General features: G+C 41.9%; 1 protein-coding gene and 1 long non-coding RNA gene across 3 annotated transcripts in view; one reads left to right on the forward strand and one right to left on the reverse strand.

Moving 5' to 3' along the window:
- Nucleotides 1–4,406: 4,406 nt before the first annotated feature.
- Nucleotides 4,407–8,365, reverse strand: LOC118418237 (C-type lectin domain family 3 member A homolog). The gene is made up of 5 exons (XM_035824081.1): nt 8,149–8,365; nt 6,789–6,934; nt 6,317–6,422; nt 5,547–5,942; nt 4,407–4,933 (listed from the first exon to the last, which is right to left on the reverse strand). Exons 1-5 carry the CDS (start codon nt 8,363–8,365, stop codon nt 4,917–4,919), a joined length of 882 nt encoding a protein of 293 aa, XP_035679974.1. The 3' UTR covers nt 4,407–4,916.
- Nucleotides 8,366–11,045: 2,680 nt separating this feature from the next.
- Nucleotides 11,046–15,211, forward strand: part of LOC118417132 — a 46,223-nt gene continuing 42,057 nt past the window's right edge. The window contains exons 1-5 of one of the 2 annotated variants that reach the window (XR_004831318.1): nt 11,046–11,449; nt 11,612–11,666; nt 12,280–12,455; nt 12,710–12,788; nt 13,095–13,209. This is a non-coding gene — a long non-coding RNA (uncharacterized LOC118417132). Of the gene's footprint in view, nt 11,450–11,611; nt 11,667–12,063; nt 12,456–12,709; nt 12,789–13,094; nt 13,210–15,211 lie in introns of those variants that run through there. The other variant, XR_004831317.1, reaches the window with a different exon arrangement.

The following is a 15,211-nucleotide window of genomic DNA, read 5'->3' on the forward strand; positions in this document are numbered from 1 at the left end:
CTTTACAGTTTTAGTAGCAGGAATGTTTTTTTACAGAAAGTGGTTGCTAGCTTTTCGCCTTTAAAGTGCGTGGGGCACCGCCTTGAACACAGGACTTCCCTTCTGAACTGAGACGAATGCAGCTCCAACCAAGATGCCCTTCCTAGGATTTGAACCAGGGCCTCCCTGTTATCAACTACTTAGTAGTTAGAACCAGTAGCTGAACTGTGGGGCTGCTACCAGTTGAGCTACAGGGACATCCGCTTTGATATAACCTAAATTAGGCTCTAATTCAGTGTTGTCCTACATTTTATGACCCTGGCATTGATTGATATATTATATTTTCATCATGAAGAACATTGTGAATGTTAATATCAATGTATTTTCATGCATGATGATATCAAGCACTATCTGAAATCTATGGCGTAATGCATGAAGTAAGCTTAAGCTTCGATCAAAGAAGAAAACATAATTACACAAGCCAAACTTGACGCATAGATTGAGTTCATGACATCTAATCTGCATACCTGTCAATCAATTATCCGGTGTCCTAGAGCCTGGTAACCATACCATCGTGTGCTCCAGGTCAACGATGCTGGGACTGATGTTGAGGGGGGGGGAGGTCGAAGAACGAAGTAGAGCAGTTAATAGTCATTTTACCAGGCTTCTACAGTGAAGCTTGGTCTAAAACAGAAGCAATAGTGTTGTTTACACGAGTCGGATACTCCACCAAAGAGGCTCTGTAGCGAAATGGACCATTGATTTGAGTATCGCCCATTCACATGATTTTATAGACAAGTAGGTCCTAGATTAGGTCCGGACCTGGACCTGATTCTCTGCACCGCACCTGGACCTGAATTTTCTGTACCGGTACCCACACCTAGTTCCCATGCTAGGTACTATATAGTCCTTAACAGTCTTACATGAAAGTTTGTGTTTCTCTTTCTTCAGCCATGGCCTTCAGCAACAAGAAAAGGTTTTGAAGGACCATCCTCGTCAGGAAACAAGGATGTGGAACCCTTTCCAAACCGATGGATTACAAGGAACTAAATGTCGAGTGCCGCCGAGGCAATCACAACAACAAGTTACAGGTTACACTGGTGGCAGTGGGTGAAAAACTAGTGCTGATAGATTCAGAACCTATCTAGTTCTTCGAACTGACATGGTCTTTGGAAGGACAAAATGGCTATCACATCAAAATATATGCCAAAGACCTTCTACTTTTTAAAGATGACCATCGAGGGTACCGATATGTGAAATTTGGGATCCTGGCCCATGGACTATATGTGAAACTTGGATGCAGTGCGGACGATTGCAAATGCACAACATGCATATGAATAATAATAAAAAAAAACTGAACGACACTTTCATATAGTTTCACTGCCAATGAGACTCATCCAGACTCCTTAGGTCGCTGGAAAAAACAGTAGCCTCCACCAGGCCTTCCTACTGGGGTGTGGATAGTGGAGTACGGCAAAAGTTTGACTCAACGGAGCACAGTTTGCGACCTAGTGATGAGAAGTGGTCTGTTTATTGACACCAACACGTTATAAAGGGAAGAGTACCCGCAGATCCAGTGTTACTTTATTTGTCTTTAATCATATCCATGAAAAATTGATATATTGTTTTGTGTGCATGTTTGTGTGTGTGTGTGTGTGTGTGTGTGTGTGTGTGCGTGTATGTGTGCATGTTTGTGTGTGTGTGTGTGTGTGTGTGTGTGTGTGTGTGTGTGTGTGTGTGTGTGTGTATCTGTGCATTCGAGTTTCCGGTCATATTTGTGGTCAGCATAACTTTAGAAAACCAGGATGAATTGTGATGTAATGTAATTGTAATGATTGTAATATTTGGCAAGTGGATAGAGATTGGGAAGTCGAAAGTCAAGTCCAATTTTTAATCTGCAGTCAAATGAGTTTCTACGTTCTGCCGAGGGGCTATAGTATAAAATTCAAGTGATAAAAGTAACGCACATTTTGTAATCTTAACGCCATGCGCCATGACGCATGAAAGTTAAGAATATACCTGTGACAACACTGACAAAATAGCGTTCCAGAACCCCGACTTTCGGGGTGAGGCCCATTGGTTTAAAGCCTTGTGGAAAAGTAACTAAGTAATTTTTGGCAGTCAAATGACTTTCTACGTTCTGTCAAAGGCCTCTATGAAATTCAGGTGATAAAAGTAACGCACATTTTGTAATGTTGACTCCATGACGTATGAAAGTTAAGAATATACAGTGACGACACTGAAAAAGTAGCTTTCCAGATCCCCGACATTCGGGGATGGGGGCGCCAATCGGTTTCAAGCCTTGTCGAAAAGTAACTAAGTAATTTTTTTCAATCAAATGCCTTTCTTCGTTCTGTCAAGGGGCTCTTCTATGAAATTCAAGTGATAAAAGTAACGCACATTTTGTAATCTTGACTCCATGACGCTTGGAGGTTAAGAATATACAGTGACGACACTGAAAAGTAGCTTTCCAGATACCCCGACATTCGGGGTGAGTCCCATTGTTTTAAAGGCTTGTCGAAAAGAAACTTTTCATTTTTCGCAGTCAAATTACTTTCTTCGTTCTCTCCAGGGGCTCTAGTATAAGACTGAAAAAGTAGCTTTCCAGGTCCCCGACAGTCGGGGTCAGGCATATTGTTGCAAAGACTCTTGGAAAAGTAACTAAATTTTTTTGGCAGTCAAATGACTTTTTATGTACTGACCAAGGGTTCTAGTATGAAACCACAATGAAATAAAATCGTTTTGAGTGGGAGGAACTCAGCGCGCTTTTTTCTCAATTAAATCAAATACACACGTAATCTTCTTTCTGGATATATTGAATTCATTTATGTATGCACCCATAGGAGTAAAAATATCATTCTTTTTTCTTCACCTGGTATTTTCCGTGTTCTTAACATGACATATAGTCAGTCAACAAAGTTATGTAAGATTTCTGCGTTAGCGCATACATTTATAGATTGTCTTTATAAAAATACATTGGGGGTCTTCATCCAAGCAAGGAGGTTTAGATTTCAACTCTAACTAGCACATAAACAGCTTCATCACTCCGATTGGGTACCTACTCGCTGCAATAATACACCAAGGTGAATAACCTCCTTGACCTTGACGCAAACAACACCTGGGTGGTAAACCCGTACCTAGTGCTGCAGTATTGCTAAGTGTTGCCAGGTGGCGTTACAGCTTTACACCTGTATGAAGGTCAGGGTCGACAAGGAGAATATGAATGTTGTTAAACTACTTGGGGTTAACTGGAAGAAATGCATTTGATTCTTTCATCTCTGTACATTACTAACCAACTTTGACTATCGAAATGTATACGTAGGAAATAAAATGTTATATCAAAAATGGAAAATGCTATACTTTTGTTCTTGTCGTTTTGATCCAATAGAAACAGGATAGAATGCCCCATGATGTGGTTTGCCCGAATAAAGTGGTCTTTTTCATTGAAAAGAAAAAACAATGGAGAAACTGTTGGTTTTATTAAATAATAAAATCGGTGGAGCCTGATGTGAGGTAACAAATATTAAGGTAGTTGTTAAGAAGTAGGATTCAAGGTTGAATAAATGTTGTCGTGTGTTTTCTTTTTCTTTTTAACAATTATTGAATTTTCCTGTCAAAGCGCTGCGCGGTGTGTGAATTACGTAACGGTGCACCATAAACTTTGGCGGGGGGGGGGGGGTAGATGAACAACATCGTTTGAAGCAAAGTTCTTGTAAAGCAGGGCTAAGTTGTGCCCGGGCGTCTTGGTCAAGAAAGCACCGCCATGGATGGAAAACAGTTTTGGGTACAACACGTCCTGTACTATAATATACCATAATAAATATATCACAACTTACATTCATATAGTCATGAAAATCCACCATCATAGATCATATTGAGCTAAAACGCAAACTCATTATAAACACCGCACCTTCATGCCTCATGTGGGTTTAATGGACGTCAGTGTTGATGACCTGAATAAGTAGATTATTATGTATGGAGCGGAATGGAATGATCCTCACGCTAACAGACATCTTTCTCATCACAGTCACCCCTCAGTAAGACAGCCGGAGCCGCAGAGTTCCCGTTTACAACTTTTATTCAGTCTGTCACACGGACCGGTTTCACCAATGTGGCTCCTTCAGTGGTCCAGACTCAAATTAGCACATTACGGGTATATACTAGCTTTGGAGAACGGCTATAACTTGGTCAAGGCTTACAACAAACACATGTACTTTTACTAATAAATGCAAGTAGCCAGTTCAAGCACTTTGTTTTTTTTTGTCCATTTACTACAACATAGGGAACTCAAACTATAAGTGAAGTAAATTTTGTCTTAAGTAAATCTTTTAAGCGCTAGCTTTGGAGAACGGCTATAACTTGGTCAAGGCCTACAACAAACACATATACTTTTAATTCCTAATAAATGCAAGTAGCCAGTTCAAGCACTTTGTTGTTTTTTTGTCCATTTACTACAACATAGGGAACTCAAACTATAAGTGAAGTCTGAAGTAAATTTTGTCTTAAGTATATCTTTTAAGCGCTAGCGCTTGTATTTTGTTTCATGGTTCTGTCTGTTCGAAGCTCTTAAATAGGATTTTGTGCCTTTCAAAAATGTTCTTCACGCAAGAGAACTCCTTGCTAATACGTAAGATCTGTGAATTGTCTCTAGATAAAAACTGAGGCGTGACTACCAATCTACAGTTAGTGCTTCATTGCTTTGGTGACCACTCACCATCTCTTCTGTGTTAGTTAATTTTCTACTCGAGAAAAACCTTCTTTTTCTTTCGTGTCATCACTACACTTTCCTGCTCCAGTACTCCATACACTCCCGTCCTTCCTTAAGAAGAACCTTAAGAATATTGATGAAACAACCAAGTGTCACGTTTTACTGGTTAGTTTTACTGCGGATGGCGGGGGAGCCGCTGTACAGAAATGGTGAGAGTTCCGCCTGTCGCCTAAGGAACCGGACGTCCTGTAAATTGGGCAGAAGTAGCAGGAATAAGATGTTAGAAATGGACACTACCAAAAATGCTTTTTCTTGTTTATCTTGTTCACAGAAAAATTTATTCTCCCAGGAAGAAATTATTCTGTCCCCAGAAATCCTTAGAAAAGTGTGCTTGTCCATGGGGCAAGCAAATTTTTTCTTGTTAAGTTTTTGAGAAAAATTTAAGATTTTGTTTTCTTGTATTTCTCAAAACGCTTTTTCTTGTTTATCTTGTTTTGCTTCCTCACAGAAAATTTATCTTCCTGAAAGAAAAAAAATCTTGTATTTCTTAAGAGTTGAATCTGGTTAGAAAAAACAAGAATTTCTACAATTTTTTTCTTGCATTATAAGAAAAAATAAGAAGATTTTGCTTTTAAAAATGTCTAGAAAATGTTTTGTAGTTTCTCGTTTTGCTTGAATGTTATTCTACATTTTCTTCCTGCAAGGATATTTTCCTTCATATCAGAATTGTCCATGGGGTAAGCAAAATAAGAAAAAATCATTTTTGGCAGTGTATAAAAGTAAGAGAAATGATGGTCTAACTCGCTTAGTCTGCTGTGGCATGTTTAACAGAAGGAAAATATACGGTTATATGATGTACCTGGAAAAGCCTGGCATATGAAGCGAATCCGACGGTCGCAGGGCAAGTCATTCCAGTTGTCTTTCCAGTGCGTGGAGTAAGACACGCAATCCTCCCTACCCCCACTGTCGTCGGGTTGTCCATAACGCCAGGAGCTGTACGTCCCAAGTGCAGAACCATCCACCCACTCAAAGCTTCCCTCTTCGCGCTGATCGTGCAGGCCGATCCAGAAGTCATCGTTCTCGCTCACGGACTTGTACAGGGAGATCAGGAAGCCGTTGGTCCCAGAGTCTCGGGGCATGGCGAGGGTGCCGCCGCCTTCACCACAGGCCGCTGCTGCTCCGCTGAAGGTCTGACGTGTGTTGAAGGCCTTGTAGCAGATTTCACGAAATATTGTGTAACCTGTAGGGCAATATACTGGGAACAAATTAAGTCAATAACAGACGTATTTTGAAAATGTCCGTTCAATTTATTCCATTGGACGAACATATCTCCTCATTAAAGTGATTTAGCTTCATTCATGAATTCGTATATAAGAAATGGAGCTACCCCACCCATTGAGAAGATATGTGATTTTCATATCAATAATTATAATTATCATTCATTGATGTAGCATTTATATATACTACATAAATTAATGAAAACCATCCTACATGCGTAGGAATTTTACTCAAATATTATCATGCAGGAGAATGAGAGTCAGTACACTAAACTAAGCGCCTTTCATTTCTATGATGTTGGAAAATAGACCATTATAACAGTACAAATATAACAAGTCAAAATTAACTTACGCAGGGTCTTACTGATCTTGTGAAGACGCTGCTCCAAGGAGGCGACTAGGCTTCGCTGCCTGTTGTCAAGAGTGGTGAGCAGTTTGCGCATGTCGTCTTGGTCGCGCTTCAAGGCGTCAACAGTTGTGGACAGTTGGCGTATGTCGTCTTGATCGCGTTTCAAGGCGTCAACCGTGGTGAACATGTCGTTTTGGTCGCGCTTCAACGCGTCAACAGTGGAGGTGGACAGTTGGCGCATATTGTCTTGGTCGCGCTTTAAGGCGTCCACAGTGGTGGACAGTTGATGCATGTCGTCTTGGTCGCGCTTCAAGGCTTCCACAGTGGTGGACAGTTGGACTATTTCCTGAAGACGAACATCAAATACCAAATTTGAGAAATAGTTAAGAGTAGCATGTTCTGACTTGATAGTCCCTTGATACAGAAACAGCACAAAGATCGTATGAAAAATGGTTTGTGATGCAAAAGTGTTTACCTCTTTATTGATGAACGTCAGAGGGGCGAATCCCACTGCAACCAGGCTCAGTAGCACGGCAATGCCGGCGGCCAAGTAGCTGAGGTGGGGGCGGATGAAGCTACAGAGGGCACCGCGGCCGCATGCTCCACCCGGATACATGCGGTCTGTGAGAAATAACAGTATCTGTCTGTTCGCCTGTTCTAAAAAACTGGCCACATGCCACCCAATAGCATCCCTGATCAATCAGAATTTTGCTTCAAGGGTAACGGGGCACATGGGGCACATGGTCAGGGTAAGGTACCACAGTGCCATTTTTCCCTCTTTAAACAAGAATGACATTATAAACATGATTGAAATGGCAATTATTGTCTTTTACAGTCATAATGGAAGTGGGCATACGACAGACCAAGCCTAGGAAAGAATGGTCTGGAATGTTTAGTCCAGTGGTTTAGCAGCATTTTTTCCTGGGTTTTTCTTTTTTTTTCGTCCTCGCGCATTAGTTTAGGGGGCTCCAGAGGATGTCATCCATAAAATTAATACATTTTGGCCGTACATGTACATGCGTCACGTATTGTAAGTAGTGGAAAGGTAAAACAAATATCCCTCCGCGTTGTGGTGATACGGAATTTATTTTTCACTTCATATCAATGCCTGATGATTATGGTTTCGATGCGATTCCAACTTCATGGTCATAACTTGCAATTGATACTCCAAGTAGGTAATAATTAGCCTGGGTACCATCCGGAAAGCAGTTCGCTCCGGCGTTCATTACATACTGTGTACAGTCGCTTCTAGCTCTGACATTCATTATACACTATATACAGTCGCTTCTCTGTGTTTCCGTCTGGGAACGGACCATCTTTTCGTCTGGAATCGTCCAAATTTTGGAAGCAGGCGCTGATTGGTCCCCAGATATGAGCGAATTATGGAATGGGTTCAAGCGATCGTTCGAACAGGCGTTCCAACCCGGACACGGCCTCCGTCTGCTTGCGGGAGGGCCTGTTGTCATCGAACGAGTGCTCTGGAACCTATTCCTTGATTCGCTCATTAACTGACGTTAGCACCAAATGGTTTGAATGTGCAAGTCTCCAGACGGATAGCAGAAGCGAACACAGGAGCGAACTACTATCCGGATGGTACCCAGGCTAGGTAATAATACGAATGTTTATCATACAGCTGGCTACATTTATGCAATTACCAAGAAGCGAGATGAAGTCGAATGTACTAGAGTAGATTAGACGTATATATGTACATATGAATGTATGTGATTGTTACCATTGTTACATGTTTGTAATTGTTACTATGTGACCTGTACTTAGCCCAGAGGGGCACAAATGTGCAATAAAGGTCTTCATTCATTAATAAAAGCGTCGGCTACCTGCAGACGTGTACGTTGTGCAACGTTTCACCGCCTCGGCTTCTTCGTACGTATGTGTGGACGCTTCTTGCTCTTCTTGCGACATGCCAGAAGCGCCGTTGCCATGGCGGACACGCCCGTGGGAACCACCCTGACGGACGGGAGGGGGTTGGGACGGCGGCCCGCTGGTTTGGCCGCTGTCAGGGCGCGAGAATGGGTGTTTTGCTTGGATGTACATTTGGACCGTGCTGAGCAGACAATGGATTGGAACAGACGAACAGTACAGCAGACAGGCGCAACCTGGATGAATATGCCATGACCATAATACCATGATTAGAGGGTCTGCATGGGGGGGGGGGTGTCCTGACAACGATTTACGCTAAATTAGGGATGCCTGTCTACGCTTTACGTTCAATTCACGAAGGCTACCAACGTTTTAAGCTTTATCCCACTACGAATTACGTATACGTAAAATAAAATAACTTCCCTACGAAATACGGGAAATTGAAAAGGCCTGCCTACGCCTACGGAAAAGAGCATACAGACCCTCATGATTAGTCTGAACAAGTAAGCATATTTGTACTCATATTCGGAGCGATGACCCGGTATGACGATTGACACTTTGCTTTTCTGCACTGAGTGGCAGACTAATTTCCGCTGGAAAGAGGTCAAGGAGGGGGGGGGGATAGGGGGGGGGGCTGTGTCTAGGTGGTATAAACATGAAAAAGGTCTTGTTACAAATTACACGAGAACTCGTAATACAATCGTTGGACTCGGGTGTGTTCTTAGATGGTGTCTTTTTGTTTATAGTGGCGTCGATCGAGTAGCCGAGTGGCTATGCTAGCGTAGTCGTGACCTAGAGTGTGTCATTGGAAAGGCACTTCACTGAGTTTTCTTTGTTGGACCATTTATATAGATGTAACTTTCCGTTCAAGTGCCGCCGCCGGGTGTGTGGATCACTTAACGGAGCAATAAAACCTTTGGCGTCTGGGAGGGGGGCTTTGAAGGACTGGATTTTTGCTACAATATCGTTGTAACGGGTTCACAGTCAAGTTCACAAGACACACGATCTAGATATGAGTGCATGTTATTCTTCTTCTCTCGTCACATGGCCATCTTCCCCCTGACTCCCACCAGGAGTGCCTCTTGCCTCTCTGGATCTCTCACCCAGACTGCTGTCTGACGTACTTTCCTTCTCTCTGACCCCTCTGGGTCCTACCATTCCACATACTTGTGGGGGTTTCCACTCAACACCCAACAATCGTTAAGCACAAAAATCAGCTGCAGCTCCCTGATTGAGGGACGAGAATGAAGAATGTGTTCTTGATCAGCGGGTGCTCATTTAGTCTAGGGTGCTTTGGTCAAGAAGAGGTATATCCAAGGACCGTGGATTGATGAACTCCACAGCTGTGGAGTTCATCACTATGTTGATGAAATCCACAGCTGTGGATTTCATCGGTAGAAGGATGATGAACTCCACAGCTATGGATTTCATCGATATGTAGTGATGAAATCCACGGGCATTCCGTCGCTAATACTGACATTTGGCTGTGGACTTCATCAGTATGTAGTGATGAAATCCACGGGCATTCCGTCGCTAATACTAACATTTGGCTGTGGATTTCATCAATCTATAGTGATGAAATCCACGGGCATTCCGTCGCTAATACTGACATTTGGCTGTGGACTTCATCAGTATGTAGTGATGAAATCCACGGGCATTCCGTCGCTAATACTGACATTTGGCTGTGGACTTCATCAGTATGTAGTGATGAAATCCACGGGCATTCCGTCGCTAATACTGACATTTAGCTGTAGACTTCATCAGTATGTAGTGATGAAATCCACGGGCATTCCGTCGCTAATACTGACATTTAGCTGTGGACTTCATCAGTATGTAGTGATGAAATCCACGGGCATTCCGTCGCTAATACTGACATTTGGCTGTGGACTTCATCAGTATGTAGTGATGAAATCCACGGGCATTCCGTCGCTAATACTGACATTTGGCTGTGGACTTCATCAGTATGTAGTGATGAAATCCACGGGCATTCTGTCGCTAATACTGACATTTGGCTGTGGACTTCATCAGTATGTAGTGATGAAATCCACGGGCATTCTGTCGCTAATACTGACATTTGGCTGTGGACTTCATCAGTATGTAGTGATGAAATCCACGGGCATTCTGCCGCTAATATTGACATTTGGTTGGCTGTGGATTTCATCAACATGTAGGGGTGAAATCCACGGGCATTCCGTCGCTAATACTGACATTTGGCTGTGGATAGTAAAACGCCCATTCACTAATATTTTTACACAGAGTAATCTATTTTAGCTGATTTATGTCAATCGATTGTGTGATACAATATTAATACAGATACCATTTGTAACAATTTGAATTGATTGACTATACAGAGCTAGAAGTACGAAAATGTTACTTTGAAAGTGATTTGCACAAAGCTAGAATGACTTTATTGGATCGTGGAGTATATTATTGACAATACTAGTAAACACAACAGACAGAGCCTCCAACAGACTCTAACCAGAACAACACAATGTCATGTAAAATATTTCTGGTACATTTCTAAGTTAAGCTGGATTCAAAAGACAAACACCTTTACTTTGTGCATCATATATTTTAGTCGCATGTTTGTGACTAGTGACCTTCTGTTTAATGATAGACGTGCAGTCTAATAACTGTTATCAGACTGCACGTCGATTAGCAAATGAAATGCAACCCCTTTATACTCTTGTAGACAATTGGAACCTGGGCCAAAATACAATTGTAAGTCATAATCGTAAACCCTTACCACCCAAGCCACAAAGCACAACATTGGGAAGCAGTGCAGTTCTGATGTATACAGTCTGTTGGTTTAGTATTGTTTGTGATTGATTGAAGAACAAAAGAGCATAATAAGCAATTGGCCTTCTCTGGCTGGGAAAGTTGTCTTGCTAAGCAAGAAGCTTTTATCAATCTTGATAAAAGCTCCTTATGCTAAGGGGCCAAGAACCCGATTTCCACCTTCCTGATATACAAGGCACACATTCGTAACTTCTTTTCATTTGTAGATGAAACACAATTAGAACAAACAAGTAGCGTAAGAGAAAAGTTACATGGCTGGAATAAATGTGTAAACATTACAAAGTTTGGACATGACTTTACAGGCGGTCTCACAGCGCCACCTATCTACACTGGTTGGTATTGCAACATGTCCTTCAAGTCGTACACAGTGTGATACTGTGCTGGCCGGATGTTTGCGGGCATTTTTAGCATCTTTCTTGAGAGAGTCAATACACTCCAAGCAACTCTGATTTGCAGGGAGTAAGTGCGTCTTTATTCATTAGAATATTTCTTTTCTATGTCTTTCTTTTCTTTTGTATTCAAAGACGAATTTTGTACATAAAGATGTATTTCTTGTTTGGACAAGCCTTTTTGTCGTAAGAATGAGGATCTAGGAACAAGAAAGTTTGGTATATCCTTTAGGCTGGTGTATCTTAAGAAGAAAAGCGCCGTTAAACGGCTGAAATCATCATTGCAGGTATACCCGCATCCACAGGAAGGTTTTCTTTGTAACAGGGTAAATAACTAACCTCAAGAAGGTTTTCAACCTCCTTGCTAAATTTAAGTTTAATTGGACATCAAACGCTGGTCAACTATAATTATGCCATGGTTAGATTGATATAGTGGAGGATTCATACCACCACACCCATACCCCGCGCCCCCGACAGGTGATGGAGGGATTAGGAGTGCGGAAAGTCTCCATCCCTTACCAGAGAGCGAGGCGAGTACTTTTCCCAAGCCATAAGAAATTAGAGAGGATGGTTGTGTGTTTAGGGTAAAGATACCGTCTTCTTTATATCTCAACACCCTCATACCCTTCCTACTGTCCCTAATTGACCCGACTTTAATTTTCGCCTGTTTCTGCCAACCACCTTTTTAATTTCCTCCCCAAAGTCAAACTGTGCGCCTTTTTGTGATAATATCTTTCCCTTTTATACCCCTGCCCTCATTAGCATACGTGTACGTTTGCATAACTCCTCTGATTGGTTACCCTCCAAAATTGAGTTAACTGACCACCTGTCTGTGGCGTGCGGGGACAGGTGTGACGCTGTGAATAGTACACAAAGATTATTCTGTCTCTTTGCATGCAGTTCTGGTCACCACTGGCTGAGCTTGTCCAGGTAGACCCACGGGCCAGAGCTGACATATCGTCTTGTTGGGAGACTCGTGCAGTAGTCTCTAACACCACAGCTTATGATGGGCACCAACCTCTTCTGTACTGCTGTTCACGGGACATGGAAATACAATGTCAGCAAGGCCACGGCAAGTAAGTTTTATGGATGACGACATCATTAATTTTAAACATGTAGCCATGACCGTAGTTGTAGAAGGGAAACTAGTTCGATGTACATGTAGTAGTCAACTTGGTGAATGATACCGGTCTTCCAGACTTTGTGCATCGATCTTGTATGGCCTGTTTGATGTGATACCATCCAAGTTAGTTTTGACCATGACGGATGCGGGTTTTCCTGCAATGATAATTTTAACCGTTGGGCGGCGCTTTTCTTGTCTTTGCCATAGGATGCACTCCCTTGGCGAAGCAATCTTGATGCTGTTTCACGGTCCACTCTGCAATGACGGGAAGGCGTTTCCAAATCAGGTAACATCGTTATTGTCTGAAGAGTTAAATTAACCTGATGATATCCCTACTAACTGCTATAATCCAAGTTTATTTTTAGTTGAAAATACGCCCTCTTTAGAGCATCAATCTATTCATGTAAAAGTACAATCCATATGTTAACAGTTACAGAAGCTTTATTCTTTGAATCAACGTTTGAACCTCATTAATAAAATAGAACCATAGACATTATTAACAAAGGGGCACAACCTTAGAAGATGAGCAACACGTATAGACAGCGGAAGTTGTAACATTCTATTACAATCTGGGTTCGTATGATTATCTTAGAGACGTAGAAGTGACGGCCCAGAATTGCATGGAATGGCGCAGGATGGTCCACAAGAGACGTTGCCTTGATGCAGACCACTTGACACAACGATGAAGAGACCTTATCAAGTATCAAGTAAGTCAGTATGATTATCTTACTGTTATCTGACGGTTTTTTTTGCGAGTTACTGTGTGAAGGAAAGACAAAGTTATGTTTTAGATAATTGATGTGACGTGTCATAAAAGCGCGACTTGATCCCCTAACGTTTTTCTGCATCAAAAACCAGGATCATCCTCAGTCCATTCTACTCCACAGCTGCATAACAGTCGAGCCTAACGATTTTCTCATCGCATCAATGTGCGCAGTTACAATAAACCTGCTTCCATCAAACATAAATCATGTGTTGAGCTATAACTTGTTATGCTACGTGTTATTCAACCATATTTTATCCAATGTGATATCCCAGTTTGTTTTATCAAGCCCCATCCTATGGAATTCCAGTCTTGTGCCTCACGCTAATGTGTCTAGTGCCTCATGCTAATTTTTGCCATCGGAATCACAGCATATAGCCCTCTTCACCGCATGGATGCCACACACTTAGTCTTCTAGCGAAGTGGCATCATGACTCGCCACATTGTTCCCGAATATTCCAATAGCATTGATACATTACATCCTTTACAAACATTATGTGTCATAGAAAGAAAGATTGTTACTTCCATATTGACGCACTAGCTGCAATCAGGTTGGAATTTTATCTCCCATTTTTTAGTTGTAACTGCGTTTAAGTTGTGGACCTGGAAGATGTATGTCAATACACAGCTGTAAACCCTTTCAAATCCTTCTATGACTACAAATCCTTTTTGACAGTTAGGTATCTATAGATTACATCAAATAGCTGGGTGATTTCGGGCGTAAATGACGTTATAAAGCCCTCTTGAGATAGGATGTCCCCATTGACGTACTTGGGTGTTTATCTCTTGCGCTATATAATCGGGTCTCTTGGAATTTATTGCGCTGCATTGTCTAGACCTACGTCGCATTGGCTTTAAGAGAGATGGCTAAAAGCACCTCATTTGAGCATGCAGATTATGGCTATTGGTCATAAAGTAAGAAACAAGGACTCTCATCACTAATGAGTTGTCGTGGCTGGTTAAGACTATATTTCCCTAAAACAAAACACGAACATATTTCAATATATACTATGTACAATATGATATGTACTATGTACATACAGTAATATATGTATAGATCTGGTATCTACAAGGCTGTCCTGATGAACCCGTATATATACGGGATGCACATATATGATTCCTGTAGGTGGGTCCAGTAAATACAGGTTTGTGGCATTTCTTACCACAGGAAACCGCATTGATCAGGAAGTCTGCAGCAGCAGCACAGAATAGGTCACGTTTTACTGATCAGATTAAACAACCAGCTTAGAAGGGTTAAATTGACAAAAAAAGTCTGAGCAGGACAAAGGATCACAAAGGTCATAAACTTAGAACATGCGAGGGCAAGAGAAGTAGTATGGGGAATACGACCCCTATATCCACCTACCAAATATCATCAGGATCAATCAAAGGCGCTTTTCGAGTGATGCTGTTCACAGACAGACAGAAAGACAGACAGACAGACAGACGTACAAGCCTAAAACATAACCTTGCCATTCTGGCAAAGGTAATAAATATATCTACCTTCGAAACGCACTTTGAATACGCACAAAGCTCGCTCCAGGCGCGTAGGAAAACGCCAAGGTTTCGGGTCAAAGTTCAAATCTGACCGGATATCTGTAATCCGCACTGAAGGCCTCGTTCCGGTATTACTCCGCGGGTGGGCACTCAGAAGTATTCCCTCCGAAATATGAATGGGGCCCCAAAATCGTGTGTTTATGTAGACGATAAATTGCCTTTTATCGCTCCCATGTCATATCGAAGGATTTGAGATGAAAGGTTGTGTATTTCTGACAGGATCGGGTGGAAAAGTTTCGGCATTCGGGCGATTCTCGGACGTGTACGTTTGTTTGTCCTGAGTAATGTGGTCAGCGGGTCACTGAAGGAAAGCCCCACTTTCTGGATAGTATTTATGTGCAGTTATAGATGTTATGAAAATCGATCCACCGGTCAGAATTTGGGAACTT

The sequence above is a fragment of the Branchiostoma floridae genome, chromosome 6 (assembly GCF_000003815.2).
Source record: "Branchiostoma floridae strain S238N-H82 chromosome 6, Bfl_VNyyK, whole genome shotgun sequence".
Taxonomy (NCBI): domain Eukaryota; kingdom Metazoa; phylum Chordata; class Leptocardii; order Amphioxiformes; family Branchiostomatidae; genus Branchiostoma; species Branchiostoma floridae.